The following is an 18,400-nucleotide window of genomic DNA, read 5'->3' on the forward strand; positions in this document are numbered from 1 at the left end:
TAACTCTGACTCATGGTTCAGATTACAGCAACCTCAGGATCTCCAGGAACAGATATGCTAAGACAGGCTGATGTACTGGAGCAGACTTCAAGTTCTCACTCACTAAGTGATAGATGGCAAGCATCCTTCCACACAGGACAAACAGCAAGACCCCATCACATTCACCAGGTACACCTGTCTCATGCTCACCTAACACCGTATCACCCAGCTCACATGAGCCCGCTGCCTTGACCTCTGCATGCTCACTTCAAGTACCAAAGTCTTATTACAGATCAGGCAGGGTTATCTGATGAGTTCTACACAGTCGGTCACTTGGATTTCTGAGAGAAAATGTTTACTTCACCTCAAACCAGTGCAAGGAAATGTAACCACTTCTGAGCAAGAGCTCGAAATACAGAACAACGGGAAATAAGTTCAGCTGAGTTAGCACCACAGTTGCCTTCAACTTCAGACTTCATTGGCATGGCTAATGCCATGAGGTATCCGCATTACTGTTAGAAGAGCTTCCATGGCAGCACCGACCTCGGCCTGAAGTAAATTCCCAAAGCCTTTCCTTATCTTCTTGGTAGGTTTGCAGCCCACACTGAGCTTTCTGCTATCTTGGTTAAGCTGCCAGCACAATCCAAACCCACTAGTTTAACATTAGCTCAGGTTGGTCTCCTGTGAACCGCTGTTACTGCAGCTGTACGTATAAATACGTAACATTTCAGCATGGGAATATTTAGATACGTACCATTACACAGAACTTTCATTTTAACAGGTAGCTATGTAAAACTGTATGTATTATCTACCATATACGTGCACACTAAGTATATTAAAAATATACTTACTGATTTAAAAAAGAGCAGGACCTGTGCAGCTACACAGACTACCCTGATCTTTTGCTCTCAGAGGAGATTCCATTTCAGATCTCTTGAGAACTAGAGGAGCAGCATCTAGGCTTAGAAGGAGGCTTAAATGAGCCCATGGCTGAGCCTACCCTCTGAGTTTTGATACGGGCAAGGCAGCTTTGTTCAGGCAGCTTGCCAGCATCCCAGAGAGGACAGGCAGAGGGGAGATGATGCGAGAGAACAGCGTGAGGCAAATACCTGACCTTCCACTGGCACGTGGGCCAGGCTTTGTTGCTCCAGATGAGCTACCCATCAATCTCCATCATCTCGCCTTACGTCAGCCCACCTCTGTCTGCCCACTGCTCATTCATACCTTACTCTCTCCAACAAAAACACTCGTTCTCCCTCCTTTGGCTCTTGGAAAAGTCCTCCAGGAACAAAACAAGGTCCTTAAACCAGAGAGGACTTGAGTGACAAGGACAAGGAATCACACCAGCAGATATCCAGCTTCAGGGTCCTTAAATTCGGACTCCCTTGCCAGTGAAACAATGCAATGCTGTGTGCCACAAAACAGCTATTTCAGTAGTGCTTCTCCAAACAGAACTGTACCCTGACCAAGTCACTCCTGCTCTGGGTGTGGTTCACTTGGTATAGCAAGAGCATCCCTGAATTCCAACTGCTTCACTTCTTAACTTTCTGCATTTTCCTCCTCTGTTTTTCGAGTTTTGTCGTGTGAAACAGACACCTGAAAGCATTCACTGTGATTTAATGGCACATACAAAAGGTCAGAGATTTCACAGCCTAAGATTTTAGCTTAGCTGACTAGTTGACAAAATATTTCTCATCGCTATTTAGGATTTAGCTTGGGACCCTTTTCCGCCCCCTCTGTGTTAATAGAGCTGACATCAGTAGTTTGTTCTGGTGCTCAGCTTACCAGCAGCTTCAAAGGAGGCAGCAATGCACCAAGAACAAGCAGACTTTGCAGGTCCAGTATTCTGCTGTACACCCTGTGCATTTCAGTGGCGGATTCTCTGCAGTCAATTATTTGCCTAGTACATCTTAAAAACAACGAGAGGAGTCCCGCATACTTACCATTGCTAACCATGCGCCTAGCTACCTCCCACAGGACCAGCCCGAAGGCCCAGATATCGACCCTCTTGTAGGAGTCGAAGCAGTCTGCCTGGATGGTCTCGTCCAGCACCTCCGGCGCCATGTAGCGTTTGGTGCCCACTCGGGGGTTGTTCCCCACGTCCAACTGGTTCGTGCTTTGGGAGTGCATAACTGCGAGGCCTGAACAACAGAGAAGAACCGTTGAATCCCCTTTGGAGCTAGACATTTAACGTTACATGTCAGGAGTGACGCCCACCAGACAGTTCATTAAAAAGAAGGATCTCGGAGTCCAGCCGTCCGAAGACCAACTGGGTCAGCTCCAAGGCAGCTCTCAAAAACAGCCCCCGTGTCCACAGACTTGGACCAATTACCTCCTCAGGGATTACTATTAAGCATGTTATTGCACTGCTCTAAAATGCTGTTGTTATAGGAACTAAATGTTTTGCAGCCACTGGATGTCACCGGCGCTCTAGGCACGTATACACACAAGGCTGGGCAGCTGTTACTTAGAAGAAAACAATTTTACCCAGCATTCAAATTTATTTATAGAACTTTGGGGTAGGCGGATGTATCTGAACTGTGGGGAGAAGAGAAGAAAAACACTGCATGATAGATATACACAGGTTAAAAAATAAAGCTGGAAAATAAAAGCCACCGTATTTGTAGTAGCTTGAAAAATAAACATCTTCAAGTGATCCAAAGTGAGTCAGCCAAAACCACTCTACCGGGTTTCTACTAATTACCAAACATTTAAGCAAAGAACATTATGTGAGGGACTAATTTACTGTAAATTCGGAAATGCACAAAGTACTCATTTTGCCATGGCAAACAGACAGCACTGCAAATTGAACAGCTACAGGTGCATGACATAACTAAGCAATAGAAAAGGCACAGACTCCTGGCTTTCCTCAACAACTCTTTACTATTTGCATTTAACGTGACTGTTTTAGATGGAACTTCAGAAGCCCCTTACTTCGGGCCCACAAAACATTAGCCAATCTGCCATTCATTTGTTTTACTCTTTTTCCTCACCAAAAGAACAGTCCGTACGTCGCAGGAACAAAAGCCTGGAAAATCCTCTCCTGCAATTCAAGTGATTTCAGGCTGCTAAGAAAACACTCCTGGCACCCCCAGAAAGATGTTGTCTGCTCACCCCACTGCTACTGAGAGATGGAGCTGAAGAGCCTATTCTCCAGATAAAAATCATTTTCATCCTCTGTATTCTTTTCCCTCCTTTCTTTTTAGATCTCGCACACTGGAAACAGAGGTTAGAAAACAAATTTCCTGGCAAACTCTAAACATGTCAAGACTCTGGAGGACGCTCTGGTAAAATTCATAATGCTCCATCCAAATAGGGCAAAAGAGATTCAACAGATTGATGGGTCAAAGTTTAGGGCTGAGGGATGCAAGACAGCATCCAGTACACTACAAACTGAGAACGTGTTGCAATAATGTCAGGAGACAGCCATGTTGTAATCAGGTCCTCATCACAGTGGCATCTGTGCTGCTTACAGGACTCAGAAGGCAGATATCACACTGCTTCACTTTCCTTTCACCACAGAACACCCCAATGCACATTTAAATCAAGGGAGCTCTTACTGTAAGATACCAACCCTCTAAAAAGCATCTCTCAAAAAAAAAGTGTCAGGGAAAAAATGATGGAACACACTGGTTTTCAGGTTGCTGAAAGAATCACTGTTAGTATGCTGGGATATTTTCCAGAAACAGAAATTGAGTAGATGTGTTCTGATACTACTCTTTGCACCTTCCTTACAAACACTAGTTCTTGTCCCAAGCTGATGTTCACTGCTGAACATGGAGGGAGGAGTTCAGTGAGGGAGTAAGAAGAGAGCTGAGCTTATTTTTCTTTTTGTATAAGCTTTACACCACCATTCTATAAAGTTGCTAAATGAAGATCTACGCCCATGTACGAGAATTGCTTTAGAAGTAGAATGAATCAATTACAGGGCAGAGCTTTCTCAGGCCTAACTGCGCTGACAGACTGAAGCAAGACTGACACCTGTCCTTGGACTTTATCAGCTTTCTGCATAGCTAGGACACATTTGTTAACTCTCCTTCTTACACAGGAAAAACAAATGAAAAAATGCATCACAAATATGAATTAAGAGCCAGTCCTCAAAGTTTTGTGTTTTTCAACATACAGTCCCACATTTTACTTACTATTCCCTCTGCAACTTTTGCTAGGCCATGACTCTCCAACACTTCTCCCTTGTGTTTGCAAAAAAGTGTTTTGCAGACAACCCCGCTGGTGTGAGCGCTGCCGCAGCCGTCCCGGCATCCCACCAGCTTGAAGCCCCAAGCCAGCTGTCATGGAGAGCTCAGTCCTGGACTCACTGAGTTACCTGGCAAAAAGCTCAAGCTGGATGGACATCATTGAGACCTACAGGCTTGGAACAGTGAGCACACAAACAGAAGGGCACTTATTCCTTCAGAAATGAAGTGAACTATAACAACTGCTGCCCACGTAAATCTATGAATGGCATCCAGCAACACAAAACCAAGTCCGAAACGTTCCATCTGTTTCTGAACTCTGGACTGGGCCTTGTCAGCTGAGCAGCAGCAGCACAGCAGCATCTCTAAGTTGGAAGTGCCACCTAGCGGCTGCCAAACCTCCAGGGCAATACCAGGTAATTCTCACACTGAGTTTCCACTGTTTAAGGTTGGAGTTATCCAATATATTTGTCTGCTGCAGGAACACAGAGCGCATTAGCGTTGAAATGAACTCACCTAAGTCTGCTATGCAGCACTGTCCATTTTTCTTAACGAGGATATTTTTGCTCTTCAAGTCCCGATGAGAAATGGCAGGCTTCCCCTGCGTTCCAAATATCTCTATGTGCAAATGTGCAAGGCCGCTGGCTATGGACAGTACTATTCGCAGGCAGCTGACAGTGTCCAGGGTGGTGAGCTGCAGATAGTCATACAAAGACCCCATTTCGTGGTAGTGAGTAATTAACCACAGCTGGGTACTAGAGTTTCTGGAAGTCATATCGGATGCAATAAAACCTAGGAAAGATAGGAAGATAAGAGAGAAAAAAAAATAGTGACTCAGTCTTCCCTAAGTGACAGACTTCCCTAAGAACACAATCAACACAATTAGGCCTCTCTTGCATTTTAAAACTCAACAGAACTAAAACTTGACCTCCAGTATACCTCACTAAAAACAGACTGCAGGTTCTACCACAATGAAAAAACAGTTGATACGTTCTGCCACTCTAACTCAAGTCCATGCACAAGAATGTCCTCATATGGAGAGTCACACCAAACAATTACCTGTCAGGTCCATACATTTTTTTAAAACTCCAGAACAAATATATTTTGTAGTGTTTTTTCCTCCATCCCTTCCTTTCAGGAGGACACAGTAGAGGGAGCCTCTGGTGAAACAGAGGCCACCAGGTAGCAACACTCCACTTTGTCCACTCAACAGGATTGCACTTGAGAGACAATAATCAAAATTTATCTGCTTAAGGAAAGCCAGCAGCCAGTGCGGGCTTGTAAGGAAGGCATAAAAGTGTTTTACATCTCAAACTGACACTGGTGGTTGTGCCAGCTTCACGTGTGCATTCAAGGTAGGTCTGGAGCACTTGAACAACCAGCCTGCAGGTGTGGGAAGCTCGCTGTCCCATGGGAAGTGTCACATCCTTCAGATCCAACAGACTGACAAAAGCCCATCCCGCCCCCTGACAACACGGCCTCCAGCCACCTGGGCTCTGCCCTCCAAGCACAGTGGGTGGCTAAGGGGAGTGTGCCAGCCCCGTGAGTTCTGCACTCCAAAACCAAGCCACAGCAGTTCTGCTTCAACCTTGTGTACACACCACTTCCATGGTGAAGGAAGGCAGAGCACCTGTACACATCACAGCTGAACTTAACAACTGTTTTCGAGAATGGGACAAAGGAATTTCTTTTCTAAGCTCATGAACCTGAAGGTCTGTTTCTAAAAGCACGAGGTCTTAAAACTTCACCCCAAATTCAGGCGTTGCTCCCTTCCCGCTACCTCTGAAGTTGGGCATCAGCACACTGCTGGTCTCGCCTGCGTTAGCCAGGAAGCAGCAGCAGCAGCCTTACTCTTGAGCCAGAGGAGCAAACCAGGTGTATTAAAAGCCTGCATAAGACATTTGTCAGCAAGAACACCCACCACACTTTTTGAGAAGTCAGATTTCTCCACATGACAATACCATAGATGACAAGAGTGTTTAAAGCCAGCAAATTTGACAGTCATCAAGACAGACGAAATACTGAGTGAGGAACATGGGAAACATGTAATGTAATTTCAGTCAAGTTCCTTGCTCTCTGGGGAAGGAAAGTTCAATAATTCACATTTCAGGAGGCCACCAAATTATTTTTGTAGTCACAACGGAATTGCTTCAGGAAACATCAGAGCAATGTCTAGCAGGGTGAGCCACAGAGCCGAGGAATGTTCTCAGACAGGAAAGAAGGAGCCCTAGTAAAAATGCCTGAAGACAGACTGTGGGTGAGGAAATGCAGCGAGCAGAAGACAAGGTGTTGCTTTTATTTGTAAGGGTGACTCCCCAGCACAGAAGACTGTGTATAGCAGAATAAAAACAGCTTCTATAATTTCAGCCACAGCTGATAACATCAGAACCCCTTTTTACCTAAGCTCTTGGACCTAGCACACATGCTCAGAGGATGCAGAAGATTAGAAATCATCACACTTTAGTATTTAGAGGGAAATGAGATAAAGGGCAACCATAACCAAAGTTTGAACACCAAAGATTCACCAGTTTGACTCACAACAATTAAATTTAACAAAAAATAAACTGTGCTATGAATCCATTTATTCAGGCACGAGGGGAAAGGGAAACTCCTCCCCACTCATTCTCCTCTCAGTCCTCCCAGGTAAACTCCAGTTGTACCAAAACCAGACCCACCAGAACTTCTCCACCTACACATGGCACAATGCTTTTCCTCGCCATTTCACCACCCTGCAAGAATAGCTGCAAGGCTGAATTGTCAGCAGGAGGGCCTGTGGCACCTCCTTTCCTCTCCACACGCTACACTGCCAACAATCAATTAATCCAATTGACTGTTTCATGCTAGAGTATTTCTGCAGGACAGTGAAGCACGGTCACTGGGACTCTTCCTTTTATGGGACTCAGATTTCAGCACCTTCCTGCAGGTCTCTCTGCTTAAAATTTCCCTTCAGCCACTGAATACAAACACAAGAGTTAACTCTTGAGGACTGTCAGATGTAAACTCGCACAGAACTGTCGCACGAGTCAACTGTTTGGTTAACTTACCTCCACGTTAACTACGTGAACACAATCATTCTACTTACCTAAAATATTTTCATGCCGCAGCAATACAGTGTTATACAACTCAGTTTCCCTGAACCAGGACTTCTCATCCCTAGAAGAGAAGATCTTCACAGCAACATTTTCTCCTTGCCACTGACCCCTCCAGACTTCTCCATAACGGCCCTTTCCTGGTCAGGGAGGAAACACAAAGAGCTGTGAGCTAACAGCCCTTGATTAAGGACAGAAGCAGCCAAGCAGACAACACTCACCCTGCCCAAACAAGGGCACTACAGAATGAGTGTTCATCACTGCCCTTTCCTTTATGTATCATTACCTGGACAATAGGTAAATACACATACGCCATTAAACCCAAGTTTCTAACAACAGCATGAGATTACTGCCAATATGCATAAATAGAGGTACATATGCACACACGCCAAATATGTGGGTGTTAGCTGTAGCACAGCTGAACAAATCTACAGGACGCAGCAAAAATTGTATTTTCTCTGCAGTCTGACATGTTTGCCTCTAAAATTTCCCACAGTGCATTCCTTGCAGCAATTCTTCTTCTGTTTCGTCCAGAAAAAGCAACATGTCACACACAACTCCCTGGAGCAGGGTTACCTCAGCCTCACGGTGCCAGAAGCAGCCAAGGCATGAAACTGAAGAGATGAACAATAACTAGAGAGAGTTCTCTGGATACCCCCTTCTCTCAGCAAAACCCAAACTCACTCACAGCTCACTAATGTCCTTTCAGCCCCTGGCAGAACACTTTACTACTCTACGCTCACCCTGCGTTCCACTGTCCCTTGTTTTTTCCTATATGTTTAGACTCCACACACTGATAAATACAGCTCTCTCCTTGCACACCAGTACTGTATCCAGCGTTTGTATTGGGCAAGGAAATCATTCCACTGCCAGCAATGACAGCTCTGCTGTTGCTTAAGCAACTTAGGCAGTGTACTACAGGTCACTGCAGGCAATACAAATAAACCCATGAATTCTGAGGTCAGGAGGACAGAAAGGACACAAACACGAGGGGAAGCCTTCGTGCTTCCCTTGCAAAAGCAGTAAGCATAGCCGGGCATCAAATGAAGAACGTCAAGTAAAAAACAACAAAACACACCAAAGACCATCACCAAAACATCAGGGGGGATCAAGACACACTGCCTGCATCCCAAGCTTTCTACACAAGAAGCTTAACGGGATATTACATTATTAAATGCCCAAAAGCGAAACAACGTCCTGGAGAAGGCACAACGGATAAGTTTCTGATCATCATCTCCACTACAGCTACAATACCACAGCCCCAGTGCTCACACAATGCATTCTGCTGGATTTGACAACTGTCAATACCCAAATTCTGCCCTTCATCGCTGCACCACTCTGTTCCAAAGGAGCGCAGACAGACCAGCTGCAGACAGACACCCAGCAGCGATGTCCCCATGCTGTCAGTGCTTCCATCTGGTTCTGCCGTGCAGGCTAACACACACGGACTCTGGAAATAGCAGCAGCCTGTGTTAACTCGGGAGCAGGCCTCAGTCCAATGAGACAAGCACACACACCTCTACACTGCAGACTAGATACCTCTTAAAATCATTGTGCATATAATATTCGATAGTTTCTGATGAAGACGAATTGCTCAACACGTACACTAAGATTTAATGCCAGTGTGAACATGTGCCTACTCAAGGCACACTACAGGCCAGAAGCAAAGAGACACTGGCAAAATGTCAGCCCAGGCTCAAAAAAATGTAAAAGATCCTTAACATCAACACTAAAGTTCTGCAAAAAGATCAAAAGGAGTTTTAGGGAAGAATTACTCATAATTACCTACACTTAGTTAAAAAAATAATTACTGAAAAGAATTTCTCTTTCAGGAAAGACAGAGCAGCACTAGTACATCATTGTCTGTGAGTTCCCAAAGCAACCGCAGAGAAGCAGGCTACAAAACATATCAGAAAGGGGCAGAAATTCTGAGGCTGATATTTAAGTATACCATTGAAAGCCCTTTTGAAGCCACTGCTGTGAGCAGAAAGCTGCTGCAAGGAATGTCACCGTGACACCAATCAACACTGTAAGCCACGTAAAATGGGGTTTGGTCCCACGGCTGCAGGGGCCTTGCAGAAATTGAGGCAGGGTCTCCAGGTGAAAGTCAGGCTGGTGGAAGCTGCCATTCTGTGACCCCCAGCTGTCAAGGACACTCACAAAGGAATACAAGACTCCCACGGTATTACTTTCTGCAGCCTGAGTGTGCTTAAATCCACATCATTTGCATTTCCTCTTCTAATCACATATTTATAAGTGCTATTTTAGCTACTTCACTTGGTGCTTCAACTCCAGACCCTGGAGTCCCAACGACCTTTTCCCATTCTACAGCTTTCTAACCGAATGCCATCTACTGTTTTACAAATGCGTTAGACAGTTTCAAACTCCAAACGGTGCTTGCCTCTCTTTGCCTATGGTAAAGGCTTACGAGGTGTCCGTTCAAATGCTCCTCAATTGTACTCTCTAGCACTACCTCCCTGAACAAAGGTCAAATTTTTCCTTATAAAGCACAAATATTTGCTGTCTTCTGCATAGATCTGAAAGGATGCTTTCATCCCACTTTCAAAGAAGAAATGCATTCCATAAGCTGAAGCATGAAAAGTTTCATATAAGGTAAGCACAACTGAGGAGAAAGGTGATTAGGATGCACGACAGAGCTTTCTGTCTGCGTTTGTTACCCAAACCCGGCACAAGACAAACCAGATTTCTACTGACCTACACACTCCACAAGCGTGATCTGGCGAGCCACCGTTCTTTGCACCAAGAAAGGAAGTCCAGAACCACTTCCAGATGTGCAGGAATGGTCCAATAAATCCTGTTCAAAAGCAAGATCCGAATTTTACTATATCAGCTGCATTGTTTTCCACTTAAATACACAAAGGTGCATCTCTTCATAGGATTAAAGCCTATTGGTAGCATCAGAGACACTGGGATGCTTGGCCATGCAGAACCAAGATACACTGTAGCTGCCACTCTACAGATGGGCTGAGAATGCCCTTCACAAGGTTTTAGTACTGCAAAGGCCATACCAGGCATTACAGAGAAGAGGGGAAATGAAACTTGTGCGTAACCAATTTCTCTTGGAAATTTCACAGACAACTCAACAAGGAGAAGCAAACAAATCAAGCGCTGTTTCATGCTCAGACTTCTTATTCTCTCCCTATCCTTTATTTTGTGTTACAGTATTTTGCTACAATTATTTTGTGTTCTTCTAGACCAGCATTTGTTTATTTAAAGAAGAGTATGACATTCAGTGCTGTGAACCTGGATGCTCACCTGCAGCATGCAAGCCATCCTGCCATGAGACTCTGCCTACACTGGTTTTTCAGCAATTTGTCCTTCTTAGCTTGTACCTCGACTGTATTTGTCACTTATTTTAAAGAGGTCAATATCAACTTTCTTTTCCCCCTCAAGATCTTCTAGGCTTTGCAGTAATCTGAACCGCTTCAATGAGACCTAAGTTCTCCGAGACTTAAACCTTCACCCCTGTGTAAGCAGCAGAAGGAGAAGCAACGTTTACTCTTGAACCTTACGTAGTTTTCCTGCTCCTTGTGGTGCCTTCCTATTGAACTGCAAGGCACGGCCATGCAAGTGTGCTTTCACTAACTAGAGCTCAGCTTGTCTCTCAGATCGGCTGACCTGGGGATCTCTTATTCTCTAAGACTGCTTTATGCATCCCTATGAATAAACATGCATTAGAAAGAGATGCTGACAACTTCTGTACTTTAAAATCCCAGCCACAGATGGAGTTTGGAACAGAAACGTGCAACGACTTGTTTTTCCAGCAGCTTCTACCGTGTGCCTGCAGACACACGCTGGTGCCCAGCCAGCCATGTGGCTGCAGCAGTCAGAAGGGAGCAGCGGGGAGATGCTGTCAGGGCACTGCACAAAAACGGAGGTGTTTGGGAGCGACAGCTTCCAGGCATGGCCCAGGAAGGGCTGTGCTCTGCAGAGCTTTCTGCTCAAAAGGAATGTTAGGAAAATTCGAGTTGAACGTTAAAATCCTATTAGCCTACAAAAACGCTACTACACAGCTACTTTTATAGCTAGGACTCCTGTACTAGTTTTAAGTATTAACACCTGGGAGCCCCGTATTACTGGGCTTTCTTCCTCTTTAGAAAGGAAAATAAGATAAAAAAAGCATAAGCCCAAGCATCCACAAAGCATCCAGCAAGCTGCACTGTTGGGCTTCAACTAGATCCAATGAAACGTCATTCCTCCTCACAATTTTTTAATGGGCGCTCAAGAAAAGATTGTGTAACAGTGACAGGAGACTGCTGTTTTGCTTTTTTGATAGAAACAGATTAGATTATCTTATCTACATCAGTGACTGTAAAAACAAGATTGAGGAGGCCACAGCTCTTTCATTCTCCATTAGGAAGCTCAGCTTAGGGCTGTATTTACTGCACTACAGAGACTAATCCTAAATGTAAATAAATGTGGAGTGACAAAACTGGGGATTTAGAGCAGGCAACTGACGTGAAAAATCCGGAACATGAACGACTCACTGTGTAGATGAATGTGTACAGACAAGGAAATATCAATATCTTTATTTATTTTTTGTTCATGTCACCAGCACGCAAGAGGCAGAGCAGAGACACCACGCTCACAGAGCCACAAAAGTTTTGCAGCTGTGAACAAAACGACGACTGTCGACCAAAACTTTACAGCTAGCAACTTTTCCCATTTCTTTTGAAAGAAATTTTCCATTTATTGCTCCCAGGCTTTAATTGCTGTTTCCTCGGATCATGAAATAATAAAGAGCAAAAGGTCTGAAACTGGAATGGAAATGGTCTTGCACTGATAAGAGGTAGGAGCTGGAAGGCAGTGCTTACAGACAATCAAGTTGCATGCCTGCCTAGTTTGTGGGGAGCACATCAAACCGGCTGTTTTAAGACCAAGAATCAAGCTTTAAGTTAACTAAAGAGAGCCAAAGACATTTTAAAAAAAGGTTCCCAAGTATAATTTCTAAATGGCTGTGGTGAAGCAGAACAGCAGGCAGTCACAGGAAGCTGCTGCCATTTACAGAGCACTCGTTCCCACAGCTGCACCAACCACCCAGAAACCTCAAGCTCTGGAGGAAAGCACTGGTTCCAGAAACACTCAAGGTACTCCTGAAGCTGTGAATGCTCAGTTTTGATGGGAACGTTGCTGGAAGCGTTTTCAATTATTATTATTATTACTTTAAATAAGGCCAAGGTAAAACACTTCAAAACTTTAAAAAGGAAATGCTCTCCCGTGTTATTTTATTTTCCGTAGACTGAGTGACCTAAAACATTTTAAAAATTGAATTTTGAACAAGATACCTGAAGGAAATGAGAACTGCTACTACTCTCCTCTGTCAAAAAAAAATTCACCCATTTCCTACTCATCCAAGAACCCACCTACTTAGTTCATGGGAGTCAGGTCTGAAGCTTCAAGTTAACAACACCAGTATTTTCTTCTTTCCCATCATCATATCCTCATACATTTTTACACCTTCCATACCACTTTAGGCAATCCCAGATCTGTACATATCTCATTTTGCTGGTATGTAGGGTTCCCAGTGGCTTTAGACATTGTTTGTAGAACCATAAAATGTTTGACTACAGCTTACAGCAACGCTCCAAGTCAAGGAAACTACACGTGCAAAGCATTTTTTTATTTTTTTTTTAAGTTTCATTTAAACCGTGGTTTCTGAGCACAGTAATGTCCCCCCAGAAATCCTGACACTTAAACAGCATCCTAACAGTATAAATCCCCATTGCCGTGGCCATGTCTGGAGGGTCTGTGAGGGCATTTGGAAGCAAAGATGGTCACACATTTTCTCCATTCACAAAAGTTACTTACTGCCAATGTACTGTCTCCAACATTTGATGCAATGAGTCCCTCAATTGTGCCATATTCTGCATCTCTAGAATTGAGTCTCTCCATGTGGTTCTTCTGTATTCTCCGGATGATGAGCACAGCTACCACAGAGAAAACTATCAGCACTATCACAGGAGCCAGTATAACGATGATTAGTGTTTCCATGCTGTAACCTGCAGCTTCCCCTTGAAGGGTTTGCCCTTGAAAAGGAAAGAAAGAATGAAAGAAAAAAAACTTGAGAACGCCCAGAGAAAACACTTCCACAACCAGCAGCGCTGACACGCTTTGCTTGGAGGCCACCCAGACTGGGAGAGGCCCTTACACAGTTAAGGCTGCAACGTGCGCCTGCACAGAGCGTGCTGCTGTGACTCAACTGCTCAGAATTCGTAGTTTATAAATTAACCCCTCACCTTTAGAAGAGGGCAACTTTGCAGTGATATTCATGTTGCACAGGTATCCTTGGCAGCACTCCACAGCTTGGTCAGGAGATGGGGGAGTTTTGCACGTCATTTTCCCTTGTTCATAGACTTGGAAGCAGCCTTTCTGGTAAACCTTAGCACCGTCGTTAATGCTCAGGGAGGCAAAGCACTGCTGGCCCTGGCAGCGGTCTCCATTCCCGCATGACATGCCTTCACACACACATTCATTCAGCTTCAGCTCCTCGTCTGCAAAAAGGGAGAGTTGAGGAAAAAACACATCATACTCTAACTACTTTCACAGAGAGATTTAGTTATCTCCATAGGATACAACAATAAAAATCTTCTGTTTAAGGGAAGGAATATTGCTTGCAGCTATCGCTGAGGAACTACTAAGTAGGAGCTAACAATGCCCATTTACTAGATTCAGCAAGGCAGAGATGTGAGCCTGCATCACCAAAGAAATACCGGTCTTATCTGCCCACTCCAAGCACTCACATTCCCAGGGCTCAGCTTTACATCGCCCCACAAGTTGCCTGCACGAGGGCAGCAAGCATAGAGAAACCAACCATCACTTTAAAGGAGATTTGCTAAACCCAATTGCATTTCTCTGCACAGTGTGAGCTGGGGCACACAGCCTCACAGCGGACTCGCTCACATTCTTTTTCAGCTCTAGCAGACAAAGTTTCCAGCCATAAATGCACAGATGCCCCTAACACAGCAGCGTGCCACCACGCGTTCAACTTTTTAGAGCCTATCATTGGAGGCTGCCCACCAGGAACAGAACTCTGTTTATTTTCCTCTTGGTTTTTCTGCCCTCCTCCCACAATAAATACACAAGTACAGTTTTCCACTTTTGAACTGCCTGAAGTCAGCCAGCTTCCCTGCAGCCCACGCCCTGCTCAGTGCACGGACAGCCCCTCTGGCTCGCAGCCTGTTCCAGCCCTACACTACTGTCATCTCTCCAGCCAGGGACACTTCCAGGCCCAGGGCAGCCTGCACCAGACAGAATCAGCTCCGGCAGAAAGCCATCCCTTCGGCAAAGAACCTCAAGGCTGGGAACACAGACACGCCTTCACAACTTACTCCTCATGCCCAAACTGTTCCTCAGTTTACCCAGCTGGTTTTCCAGCCTCGTGGTGCATTACCACCTATCCTGTCCCCCACCAATGCCCCTGCAGTGCCACTCGTCCCATGGGCCGTGCTGGGCTGCACAGGCCCGGCAGTGCACGGCCATGCTCCGGCAGGCGCTCACAAGCTGGATGCTGCACCACAGCGATGCATCCCCACGTGCACAAAGCCACCTGCAACGGGTGCTTGCCCTCGCCACGTTCCTGGTAACATCTCAACTTGGATGTTACCGCTTCCCACCCAAGCAGCCAAGGAAACAGGCACAGGGCCTCCTCCTCTCACTGGTACTAAAGCAACACCGCTTACTGATGTTTCTTCAGCTGTGATTCAAAATAAATGCTGTGTCAGCTATGTCATACGGTCAGCGAATGATAAACTAAACAAACATACAAGAAGTCCAAACACGCAGCACAAGAAGTCTCTGTTTCCTCTCTAAGGACAACCCACTCCCAGCGGGGCAACTGACAAACACGCCTAAGAAGACACAAACCCAACACCAAGCCAGCCCGGGGCTGCCAGAATCTCTCACCGTGACAGGGACTTCAAGCACAAAGGTCACAATATTTAGAAACAGCAATATTGCTTTTCTTTTTAAATGGCAAGTTCCAAGCAGTTCTGGAGGCACATGGGGGGTCAGCGTCCATCCCTCAGAGGGCCCCAGAGGACAGCAGCGTTAAGTGCACAGAGAAAGAAAATGCACCAGAGGAAGTTTGAGGGAGGAGAAGGGAAGGAATAAAGCAAGAAAACAGACACGCAAAGCTGGCATGGCTCTTCTGCAGACACTTCCACAGGAAGCTCCACATCACAAACGAGAAAATGTGCCTTGTCGGCGTGCACTCAGCTGGCGTGGCTGCAGGATGACAGCACCCAAACAGCTCCTCCAGGCACTGCACAGCCCGGCCCAGCCCTGCCCTTGCTCTCTGCTTCTGAATATAACAGCTCCAAAAGCTAAAAGCATTTTATTTTTAAAGAACCAGCTGTACTTCAAGTGCGATAAGGAGGTGCAGCACGAAAACTGATATCAAACCTTATTTCAAAAGAATATATTGTATTGACAACAATAATAGTTTAACGTATTTCCACTAAGATCTGTCTAGTGTTGCTTCCTTTTCAAATCACGCCTTACTCTCCTCTTCACAGACATGAATAAAGCCACACTAACCCTCCACATGTGTATTTCCCCACTCCACAGTCTCTTCTATGGATCCAATCACTATGCTCTGTCTTTTATTATTTGCACCATCATTTGAGAACAAGTGCATTTCAGCAGGGGATTTCAGAAAGACCTGACCAGGCAAATAGCACCAATGTGCCACAACAGACACTCGGTGCATGTCACACGCCACCTGAAATGCAGTCACAGCTGAGGACATCACTCATAGAACGCCTTCCCCGAGCACTGCCAGCAGGCAGTTTGGGAGCAGCCATCACTCAACACCAGAAACCTTCAGGTGAACCACCAGCGCCCGGCCAGGGCAGCGGGAAAACCCTGCTCCCATTTTGCTGAAGCAAACCTTGTAATACACGCGCTGCACACCTGAGAACCCCTATGTGCACACAACGACAGAATCAGTCACTCAGCATTTTCAAAGACCTGACTGGAGCAGCCATGGAGAAGACGAGGCGCCGTGCTGAACACCCCAAACACGAAAGCCCTCCCGGGGACAACCCAGCAACACAACTCCATGCCAGCCCAGTGTGCTGCAAAGAGCTGCTCCTTGCATATCTCAGAAATTCACCATTCAAATAAAGGTTTCCCATTTCACTCCCTAGGCTCTGCTAAGCCCTACGCCAACCACATACGCTATAGATTTTGTACGTGAACAGGCAACAAGCAGGCTCTGAAGCAACCCCAAGTGGAGCTGAGAAGAGCTCACCCCCGCCATCACCAGCACAGCACTCACCTTGCACGCTGTGCGAGGGCAGGGCCAGCAGCAGCAGCAGCACGGGAAGAGCCATGGCTCCATCTGTCGCCGTAGGCCTGCAGGAAGAGACAGACGTGAGAGCTGGGCACACCTGCACCACCTCCAAGTGTAACCACCCCAAAGCAGCACTTCTCCACGTCTCCCATCAATTCCATAAGTGACTTGCAGGACAACCATGTTTGGTCTCATTTCCTAAACAAGTCGTTTCCCGCATCTACAAAACTTCTACTTTACCACAATTTCTCAGTGAGATTTATACTTTTTTGTAAAGGGTCACAGAAACATAATTTGCAATTACAGCATGTATCTGAAGCGTGCCAAGAGGACAGCACACACCCTGCCAGTGCCAAGCAGGCATGTATCATAGAAGATTTGCTTTATCAACCAGGTTTTAAAGAGTTAAATTGCTATGAACTTAAAAGGAAGCCCTGTAAAACCGCGTTATTTGGGCTTTGGGAGGAAGAGATCTCAGCCAGGAGCTGCTGAATTACTTTCTTTAACCAGCAGCAACTGGCGCTGGACGGCAGGGAAGCACTGTGTGTATGGGAGAGCCATCCCAGCTCCGTGCTGCTTCTCCCCAGGCCTTCGTTGCAGCGCCCAGCTCCACCTCTCTGCTTGAGAAAATGGGACCCGCATCCCGAGCAAGAACTGAGAGTGCTCCCAGCAAAGGCACACGCTCCTCTGAGGAAGTAAATAAAGGAGTGCATTCTCTCACACATTTCAAACCTTTTCCAGGATGCTTGCTCCTTACATGTAAACAAAAGCTCTCTTTTCACTTTGAAGAGCTATTTTACAGGCTGCTGACAAGGAGCTTCTCTGCAGTCCCAAGTTCTCCACCGAGATGACCCCCACTACAAAGAACAGCAGATAACAGCAGGCAGCCCCGTGGGTCTCCAACTCCAAACCTCCCACCTGCCCCAACCCCAGACCCCATCACAGCAGCGGGGAGCACGTCTGGAGCAACACGTGGTCAGGGATTTGTGACCCTGTGTGCTTCAGTTCTGAGACTCCCGCCCTGCTCGAGGGGAGGAGCAAGCAGCACCCAGCAGCGCTTCCTCTGGCACAAACCACCTCCCACTGCTAGTGCCCGCTCCCTAAGGAGCTCTGCCTTCCTCCTCCCACTGCCAAAGACCTTGCAACACACACAGTACCTCACCTCCAACAATCATGAAACACACCGAGAAAAGCTGCACGCAGCACGATCAGCAAGCACCCGTGGACAAGGCGCGGGCTGGGACAAAGCTGCCCTGGAGCAGCCAGCACGTAGTGCTGCAGCCAGCCCAGGGCCCAGCCACAGGACAGCAGAGTGCCCACATCCCCAGCACCTGGCTCAGCCACTGCCTGGGGCCATGAGCAATGGCAGCAGGGGGCTGCTCAGCTCAGCTGGAAACGAGGCTGAACACGTGAATCATAGAATCATAGATTTGCTCAGGTTGGAAAGGACCTTCAAGATCATCGGGTCCAACCGCAACCTAACCGTACTGCCCTAACTCTAACAGCCCACTGCTAAATCATGTCCCCGAGTACCACATCCAAACGGTTTTTAAACACATTCAGGGATGGTGACTCAATCACCTCCCTGGGGAGCCTGTTCCAGTGCTTCACAACCCTTACTGTAAAGAATTTTTTCCTGATATCCAACCTAAACCTCCCCTGGCGCAACTTGAGGCCATTTCCCCTTGTCCTGTCACCTGTCACCAGTGAGAAGAGACCAACCCCGCTCTCGCTGCGATCACCTTTCAGGTATTTGAAGAGAGCAATGAGGTCTCTCCTCAGCCTCCTGAGGCCAGCAGCGATCCACTGGCTACACAAGGGTTTCC

General features: G+C 46.3%; 1 protein-coding gene across 5 annotated transcripts in view; it reads right to left on the reverse strand.

Moving 5' to 3' along the window:
- The window catches only part of ACVR1 (activin A receptor type 1), a 51,660-nt gene that overhangs the window by 4,860 nt on the left and 28,400 nt on the right, over positions 1–18,400 (reverse strand). For all 5 annotated transcript variants that reach the window (XM_021397731.1, XM_021397728.1, XM_021397727.1 and 2 more), the window contains exons 2-8: positions 16,560–16,636; positions 13,519–13,773; positions 13,091–13,308; positions 9,977–10,076; positions 7,255–7,401; positions 4,689–4,964; positions 1,923–2,120 (exon numbers count right to left, since the gene is read on the reverse strand). In XM_021397731.1, coding sequence (XP_021253406.1) covers positions 1,923–2,120; positions 4,689–4,964; positions 7,255–7,401; positions 9,977–10,076; positions 13,091–13,308; positions 13,519–13,773; positions 16,560–16,636 — 1,271 coding nt within the window. The remainder of the gene's footprint in view (positions 1–1,922; positions 2,121–4,688; positions 4,965–7,254; positions 7,402–9,976; positions 10,077–13,090; positions 13,309–13,518; positions 13,774–16,559; positions 16,637–18,400) is intronic.

The sequence above is a fragment of the Numida meleagris genome, chromosome 5 (assembly GCF_002078875.1).
Source record: "Numida meleagris isolate 19003 breed g44 Domestic line chromosome 5, NumMel1.0, whole genome shotgun sequence".
Classification (NCBI taxonomy): domain Eukaryota; kingdom Metazoa; phylum Chordata; class Aves; order Galliformes; family Numididae; genus Numida; species Numida meleagris.